At 43.3% G+C, this 9,701-nt stretch overlaps 1 protein-coding gene across 3 annotated transcripts in view; it reads right to left on the reverse strand.

Annotated features, from left to right (window-relative positions):
• Positions 1 to 2,174: 2,174 nt before the first annotated feature.
• LOC100745798 (Krueppel-like factor 6) overlaps positions 2,175 to 9,701 on the reverse strand; it is a 293,282-nt gene continuing 285,755 nt past the window's right edge. For 2 of the 3 annotated variants that reach the window (XM_012392637.3, XM_024371646.2), the window contains one exon: positions 2,352 to 2,524. In XM_012392637.3, the coding sequence (XP_012248060.1) occupies positions 2,352 to 2,524 (173 nt within the window). Of the gene's footprint in view, positions 2,525 to 9,701 lie in introns of all 3 variants that reach the window. The other variant, XM_012392636.3, reaches the window with a different exon arrangement.

Raw genomic sequence — 9,701 nt, forward strand, 5'->3', positions numbered from 1 at the left:
GACCCTTTATAACACCGTGTTTCCTATTGCACCTTCTCCTTCGAGTAGCTTCGTTTAAGAACGTATCGCGTGACGTTACCGTGGTTTTACACTTGCGACGCACAGAGTCGATGCCTTCGTACGATATGTTTTGATATATATATATATAGAATTTCTTTGATAACGTTACTTTCAGGCTCGTAATTCGTTTATGCACTCGACGCATTTAGATTGACGACAATTGAACAGCCGACTCGGTGCATCATCAATTACACGAACTCTGATACACGTACTCTTTTTCTCAAAACCACGAGGAACGTAGACATACGTTCTGCGTTTCTTTTCTTTTTTTTTTTCTTCTTCTTCTTTTAATTCTTCGTTCGTTTCACGAGCGAAGATTAAATTCTTTTTATTGGCCTCGAATGTATTTTGCTTGAGCGATCTCGTTTCGTAATAGATGCCAAAATAAAATGTGCAGAAATCGAGCAGGAAACGCTCGATTTTTCTTTTCGTGATGATGCTTGACACGTGGCACGATTCGACGAGACGTGTATCGCGGTGACGTGTTCGACGAACGGGATGCAAAAGCGTTTAAAAAATAATTCTTCGATCTGCTTTCTTCTCTCTTTCTCTCTCTCTCTCTCTCTCTCTCTCTCTCTCTCTTTTTTAACAATTGAGCGTAATGTATCAATAGACATCTTCGTTCGTACAATACGTTTGCACCTTCTACTTTGGCACCTTGTTTGTGTATACGCATGGCTGAAAAGGCATACCGGCTTCTTTACCGATACGACCGAAGAAATTTTTGCATGATCGAACGAAAGAAAGACTCGTAAAAGCATCGCAATGCCGTCGATAGTATACACAATTCTATTGCTTAATGCACACGTAATACTGGCTTTCAGAGCGTCAAATTCCCTTGTTTTCTTTGACAATGAAAACATCGATGATTGTCCGTCCCTAAACGCGAAATTCTTTGTGCATAATCTGATAAATCGCTATTTAATGCATTAAAAAATGTTTAACGATCACGATTTGTAGTTTATTTAACTGAGCATGCTAAGTCCCAAGCTCCGTCACCGGAGTTCGATATTCTCTTTAATTATTAACCGTTTAATTACCTTAACGATATTACTTCCTTCTTCTCCTTTTACTGGCTCTATTCTTCGCAATAGACGATACATATGGTGCTCTAGACTAGTTGAGCTGGCCTTATTTAACCGTACAAAAAAAAAAAAAAAAAAAAAAAAAAAAAAAAATGAAAACAAACTGGACATACGAACAAGTAAAAATTGGCTAGAATTAAAAACAGAAGTGACCGCGTGCTACTTGCGGAAAACCCGCAGCAATCGCTCCTCTCTACTATCTACGCTCGCTTTTTTTTTCTTCTATCGTCGAAGCTAAGCTTCGTTCGATATCCGTTTTTCTTTTAAATACACCTGCACAAAGAATAAATAAATTTCCATCGAATATTTTAAATATCAACGATTCTTACGCTACGTACGTTCGCCATAAAAACAACGCAAATCGAAAATAGAAATTTGTCTCTCACAGAGGCAGTACAACAAGAAACAAAGTAAAAAAATTTCAACGATTCGCGTTGTCACGATTGCTAGCAGGCTCGTCGCACGATTATTCACCAATAATTGCAATGATACTTCCATTAGATTAACTCATTTGCATCATGGCCCTACTTAAGAGGACTGGTCCCTATCACCACGCGCGGTCGGTCGTAGGCGCAGTGAATGACATCCAAATTCTTCATAGTTTATCGGAAATTTAAAACGATTGGTAGACAATGTTGCTTCGTAAACATCGCATCTTACATTCTTTATAACAGAGAAAAAGAAAAGAAAAAATTATTTATTTAAAAAAAAAATAAGAAAATAAATCTTGTTATTTCTCGTGGAATTCTTTAAAATGGTCAATACAATAAACTGATATAGGCGAGATGCTGACAAACAGGTCGAACATGATCTCTCATATCTGAAGAATATTTAGCGACTGATAGAAGACAGATAGAAGACAGTCGTCCGATTGCGTAATAATCCGCGCTGGGTGATAGAAGACAGTCGCAGAACGCGGATTATTCCGCGCTTGGATGCAAATGGGTTAAACCTCTAAACCTAATGAACGATTCGTTTGCTTCTTCATTTTTTTCTCCTAGTTTCCGCCTCCGACTCTTCACGTTCTCGTTGAAAACGATTCGAGCAACGATGCGAGGCTCTTCAGGTCCCGAATGTAAAAAAAAAAAAGAATCATCGTCGTCGTCCACGATCACGATTCGTGTCCCGGTTTCCCGAGACAAAACGGTCTCTACCCCTTCTTCGATCTGCTCTATCTTTCCTCCAACGGCTAGATGGTCCTCTTTATCAGTGCCTTTTCATGTGAAGCGATAAATGATCGCTCCGCGAAAACGATCGCTGACAAAGATGGCACTTGAACGGCTTCTGGCCCGTATGCTTGCGGTAATGCCGTGTTAATTCGTCAGAACGAGCGAATTTCCACGTGCAACCCTCCCATGTGCACTGGTACGGTTTTTCGCCTGCAACAAATCAGTGAATCTTTATAAACCTTTGCTCCAAACATAGGGTAAGAGCTTGATATTTAGTTAATACTTAATAGAGTTAAGATTTGAGTTTGCTATAAAAACTTTCGTCGATTAACATCGTTTGTTTGCTGCAATTTACCAAGTTCGAAGTTACAAGGGGATCGTTGCATTCGAAACGATAGAAGCCAATGGAGAATTGATCAGCAAGTTGTATCGGTGCAATCGCGTGAAAAAAAGAAACCAACGAGATGGTAGGATCGTTCCGCATTGTTGCGTAATTTGCGTTGAAACGTAATGAGAAGCGTAAACGTGGTGAAACATAAAACCTCGTGCTGGATTCGCTTTAGATTTACGGCCCGATGCGTATGCACACGTATGCCCGATTCCTTTCATAATCTTCTTAGTACAGCCACTTATTTTCTTATGCGAACGAAAGTCCACGTCCTTGGGCAATTTATAGGGATACGTTTTATGCGTTTTCAAATTTACGATCAAAAGATATAATTGAAAAGTGGTGCCGGTCATTTGCCAGCCTTTATGCACCTGACTGGCTTCTAATGATTCTTCAGGGGCTTCGTTTCCGAACAAAGTATCGTCGATTCGAAATATCGAACGAGCCAGCAGCAAGTTGCAAAAGCGATACGATAAATTTACATCGCGTTAAAATTGAAAATGCCCTGACAAATCGTTCGAATACCCCACAGAAAGCAGCATATGCCGCGATAAATTTACGACCAAAATTAACTTCGATTTCCTGTCGTTCGATTTCCCTTCGATTATTTCCGAAAGCCAACGTCGCTCCGTTTTTCGTCGGCGTAAAATACTCGATCGAAGTTTGGCGCGCTTGATAAGCATCGATGCACACGGCAATATCGCCTCGGTATTTGCGAGTATACGTCGATACAGGTACATTTCCGAGCGTTTACCCGAGGTGACTCGCGTCACGGTGTGCCCGCAGGTTTATTCTTGACTCTTATCGAGCCGAGCCTCTCTCTCTCTCTCTCTTTCTCTTCGGTAAGGACGTCGTGACAGCTGTCGCGCGTTGCAACGACTCCGGATCCCTCAGAAAACTGCCCATCACTCTCTTCTATTGTATGCAAGTCACCGAGCGTATTTCTCAGTCCGGTGTTCTGCACGATTTGCCGAAGAAAGGGAGCGAGAAGGAGATGTAGACGGCGTGTTCGCCAGAGGTGGGAACGGGGAGAAGGAGAAAGAGAAAGAGACGAAATGGGCAGAAAACGAGAGTAAGAGGGTTTAGGGTCTAAAAACGTAGCCGTCGTCGAGCCGTCTAGATGTAGAAACAGCCTGGTCACAACTCGATGACGCAATCGCTATCAAGTTCCGTCGTTCGAGAGACCGGAGACGAGGACGAGCCGGAGAAAATCGAACGGTGCGATCAGGCAGCCAGTTCCCGATCCCATTAAACCGCGAGAGTGGACGTGGATAATGGGGGACGACGGAACGGCGATGTTCCATCGCGAGCTTCTATCTCGTGAAAAGTACACAGCACCATCGTTTGATCGATATATTCGCGCGTGTCACCGTTGGATCCTCGATCTCTTTTACAGACTCGAACCAGCCACCTTCACCACGCGATTTTCTCGTTCCACATAAACGATTACGCGTTTTTCGTCGTGCTGGAATTGCCGTAGATCGATACTCGAATAAGTCAGGGACACGATTATCGGACATCGGTGGCTCGGTCCAAGCTCGAATGCTCCAGGTTTGTTCGAAGCTCGCTCGTTACTCGGTTAATTACAACATCAAATGTGTCATGATTTCTTTGATAACTGAATGAATATTATCATAGATTATGCACGGGAGATCATCTTTCGATATATTACAGCGTAGGCTGTTGGTAATTTATTAGATGGGTTTTTAAACGATCGATAGGATGATACGAAAGAGCCCAGCAACACGGATGTAGCACATGGACGTTCAAACAGGCTGTGCTTTCCGAGAGTTATTGCTCCATGTACGATCAAAAAGAAGCGGAGAACCGATTCGTGGCGCGACAAGCGCGAGCGGACCGATCGTTTGAAACGAAACGATGGTAGATATCTAAATCGGTCGTTTTAACGTTTCAACGCCCATTGACTGAATATTATTATGTAATTCGCTGGGAATACGAGGAACTAATGACGAGGAAAAAAGCCGTGCTCTCGACCGTTACGTAATTGCGAGTAATTAGTCCATTTACGAGCGGCACGAACACGTACGCCATGAGACGTGCATATGCACGCAATATCGGCCAATGTGCAAGCACCGGCGCAAACACGCCGCCAAGAAGGCATTAATTTTCCTGTTATTAATGCATTTTGATTGGATTTTTACGTAGGCAGCGTTACGTTTATTGCACCATAGATTAACGCCGCGTTATACCGTCCGGCTCCATTAATTAACCGCAACAGCGAACTTAGCCACTCATTTGTAACGTCACTCTGATGTCGCGGCACGTATAAATCCCATGTTATATTAAGCCAACGCGATGCGTGTCGAACTTTTTCCTTTTTTTTTTTCTTTTCGTTTCGTCCGCTCACCAGAAGAAGAAGATCTCCTCTCTTATTCTCTTTCTCCGTACTGGAACAACGCTCGGTATAACGAGCTCGAGGAAAACGAACCATACCTTTTTCCAATTTAATAGCCGTTTTAACGTTAATTGGAACGGTATCATGTCCGTTTACGTAAAATATCGCAAGAATTAACGTCTGTGAATCGAAATTGAATTGCGAAACGCGGTCTAATCCGGCTAGTGGAAAAGAAGGAGAGAGAAAAGAAGGTCGTGATCTCGTGAGAAATCTTCGATTAAATTAACGTCATTTATTAAAGTGAAAATTATCGATTACGAGAAAGGAGAATCACTTCGATCCGGCTTATTGAACAACCTCGGCAAGTGGGTCAACGATAAACGCTAATTAAAAACGACACGGCGTAATTAAACGTGGTACCCTTCGCGGTACTTTTAACCATATCGCGACTTCTTCCTGCAACACGATTCATATTATAGCTTAATAATTCAACGTAAAAAGAGAGAGTATAGCAGCTCCCCTTTTAACGAGGAATTATTCTTAATGAGTTTACGAGCGTATATCTTCGGATGGTCTTTTAAATCCGACAATCCAAAAATCGTCTTGGCATTTACGGTTCTTCCCCGTTGTTATGCCCCGCGGTACCAATGGAACAAATAGACGTCTTAATTCCAGATAAATTCGTCCATCAACGAAACGCTTCTCCATTGTTCGCGTTCTTTATTCGAAGATATAACAGGATTTTTATGACGACAGTGAGTTTTTAACAGAACTTCTTATTCAACGTCTTGCGAGGCTTCTACTTAACGGAATCGTTAAACGACAACTTGCCGCTGGCTACTTTTTTCTCCTCATTCTGTCAAAGCGGAGTGGAGTTACGGACTAAACGGTAAAGAAGAACATCGTACGAACAAGTACTATGTGTTCAACATTGATCGCGAGTTTTCTATCTTGTAAAGCAAAGAGAAAGACGATAATTATTCATCGTCGGAAATTTATTCGAAGCTGGCAAGGTAAAATACAACTTGAACGCATATTCAGTTTTGCTTCAACGCGCGAATCGCTTTATGTTATTTATAAGACGAGGAAGAAGCTCGTCGTCTCGTATAGATAGGTCGAGGAGAAGAAAAGGACAACGAGTACAATCGATGGCGATATTTTACGAAGATCGAGGCTCTTAACTCGTAAAACATCGCGAGTCGAATCGTCGTGTTGATGACACGGGGGACAACGATATTTCGTCCGTTCGATCCTCGAACGTGGAGAGAGAGCGCTTCCCATTATCGTTTGAGAATCTCCCGGAGGGATGATTAAGAAACCAGCTCGGATGTATGTATCTCTGGCAATTATCAGCATCTCGCCAAGATTCGCGCGGTAACGCGTTCCTCGTCTGTTCGGAACAGTTCCGTAATATGTAATTATATGGGCGACAAGTGCTGTAAAGATGAATGAATGTTGCCCTGTTCTTCAGACGAGTAAACTCCCTGTGCATCGACTACGAATGATGAATGTTTTCGAAGGCGTAAAAGAGATCGCGTGATTGTTCGAGACGTATCAATTTTGATTAAGTCCGCAATTTCCCTCGAAAGCATAAATCGCCATTCCTCGACGTCCTCGTCATTACCCACGACGGCCACGACGTAATCGTGACCGCTCCGGTAGTCTTAGAATTGAATTTCCAAGGTCTCCTAATTAACTCCCATCATCCTGTCTTCTCACAATCCTATATCTCAAAGTATTCTATTTTTTTGCCCCCATAATTATTACATCGAGTGTCCGGTGAGAAAGCAGCGGGACGAAGCGTCGCGATGCGTGTCGGTAACGAGCATCGAGCTGACAAGTAATGTAAGGGGAAAGAAGGGGAGAAATGAGAGGAGGAGAAGCGAGAGAAAGAAAGAAAGAACGAAACTTGGTAGTGGTGGTGTTGTAGATACAGAAAGGTAGACGCTGCGCTGTCAACTCTGCGTGGTGTCCGCCTAATGCGCCCTCCAGCTACTCCCGCGGTGTACGGGCTTCTTGTAAATAACAACACTCGTTAGCGGCAAGAAATACTGCAGCGATGTAATAACTCGCGGACGCGCGATTCAATTTAATCGCGGTCATTACGCGCCATTCATTATTTACGCCGTTATCGTGCTTTAATAAAATATAACAGTGGGATGCTCGTGCGTTACTCGAGAAGCTTCAATTAACCGCGCCGAAGCCGATTCATCAACGGGCCACCATTAACGTTGCGGCGAGTTCAGGATTCCCGAGACTTAGCCGGTTTTGAAGGGAATTAAATAATCGCCGACTGCCTAACAGCAATATTTGTGAGCGTGTCTCCGCTGGGAACAGCTTTAATTGTGTTTGCCTCGCTCGATTCGAGAAATAGGCCTTCCTGAGAATAAACCTCGAACCGTATATACCTTTGATCACCGGTTACTTCAATTAATGTTGCACCCGATAGGAAAGACACACACCGAGGAAACTAATGAATTTTAACGCGTTACCCACTGAGAAACCGTTCTGCTACCTTCTTCGTATGGGTAGCTGCATTGGAAACATGTTCATTCCGAGTCGTATAGTTTAGCATTTACTGTTACCCACTTTGTTTACACAACCAATTTATTTAGTAATTTCATTCTTTCTCACGATGAGGCATATCATCGTTGATTCTTGAATAACCACCAGCTATAACGCCAACGTATTCCTTCCTTTTCTGAAAGGAGCGGAAAAAAAGAGAGATCCAAGTTACGATCGCAACGATAATCACCGCGATACCGATAATCGTGGCAAATTACCCGTGGCGGAACGGCCCGAAATCCACCGACCATTCAATCCAAAAAAAGGAATTTAGTTTAAAACCATGTTCAAAACGGCGGCTTCGAGATAACGAGAATACGGAGATCATGCTCGCAAGGAAGTTGTGCTCCGCAAAGGTAATCGTAGTCCCGAACAGTGATGCATAAGTACATTGTTAATGGTAGGTCTGATATACCTTGAGTCCACGAAGGGACGAGAAATCAGTGTTTTCCTTCGATACACGAAGAGCTCGTTGTCTAGTTTATACCGAGGCTAATACGCCTTAATTAATACACGAGATTTTGCCGAAACTCCCATTGTTTACCAAAAGTCACGCTGTTTCATCTAGCGATTCTCGTGTCGCCTCGTTCTTTTACGTACGCCATTCATGGACTAAGTACGATCGTATCGTACGAATCGAGCGATTTTGGATAATCTAGGGATTAAGTATTTATTAGCGCTGGCTGCGGGTGTGCTTCACGTCGATCAGCGCATCGTGAAAGCGGCAGCGCTATTATGGAGAACCGTAGCCGGCATTTACCGTATCCTCGTAATATTTCGCCTCCCCTGGCCGCACAATGTAACTTCCGATGTTCGTGGCGTGTGTTCGGGAAGATACACGATATCGAAAGCGGTAGCAGCGGCCCGCTATTACTCCATTATACAGTTTGCGAGCGGCACGATATAAATTCGATGCAAATTCTACTGTTCGAGCCGTGAGAATCATCAATCATGGTTAGCTGGCTTCGATTCGCTGTTTTTCGGCTTGTTGGTTGTGAGAGCCGATCGATTTCGGAACGATGGCGCTCGACAACCAACGATTCGAATTGTCAGTAGCAAAAAATGGAAGTTTCGGAATTTCATTCTGATTTTAACTTCAGAGAAATCGCGTTAATAAATGAAAGATTTATGCGCTGCAAACTGTGCATTTTAAAACCAAATGTTATCGATCACTCGGTGCTCGTTCTGTGATAAAAAGAAACTCCAATTTCCGAGTACCCTTGAATTCCTGAACTTTTTTCATCGTTCATCTACTTTTACCTTCATACCATACGACCACCATAGTTATCGCGAGTTCACCAGACGATAAACCGCGTGTAAAATTATTTAACAAAGCTGCCACGGCGCCTCTGATAACCCCGTTTTCCACCGACCTTTTGGAACAATAGGTTATTCATACGAGACAAATTCCAACACTTGGAGGAGCAGACGGAGCGACCGTTTCGCCGCGAGCACGATCCGCGGTAGAACGATTTATGCCGTGGAATGGTAGAAATTACAGTAATCAATGAATTGGCATTTCCCACATCCAGAGTGCCAGTATATCCGCCATCGTAAAGATATCTCGATGGCTGCATAATATCGCGGTGTTAGAATGATGGATAGACATGCCGGTCCACGTTTCTACGACCGTGCTGCACAATCGCTGAAACAATTATTACAGCAAGCGTGGCTATACGACGTACTACAAACGTTCCCGGCTCTGACATTTAAATGAAATTTAACATTTAACATCGTCTCCGTTGTCACTGTCTAAGGCCCATAATTCGCACACCAATTCGTACTGTATTTTGTCACTTTCTTTTTCTTGTCGTTAACTATATGTAGAACGGAGCAGAAGCATATTGTTGGAAAGTTAAAAGCAAACGGAAGAAGGAAGGGAAATCTCACGTCCCATTATGTCTCTAAAACTAACATCCATGGTAGAGAAACGCGGCGGAATTATAATTTTTCGCATGAGAATCCCACGGCCGCGACCGTTCGGGCCAGGTTGAGCACCGCGGTTACACCGTCTTGGTTGAACCATGGACCAGACAAAAGATCCTGGTTCTCACGACCACGCCCTCTCCCCGCCGCCT

This window comes from Bombus impatiens, unplaced genomic scaffold (assembly GCF_000188095.3).
Source record: "Bombus impatiens unplaced genomic scaffold, BIMP_2.2 scf_1461, whole genome shotgun sequence".
NCBI classification, from domain to species: Eukaryota; Metazoa; Arthropoda; class Insecta; order Hymenoptera; family Apidae; genus Bombus; species Bombus impatiens.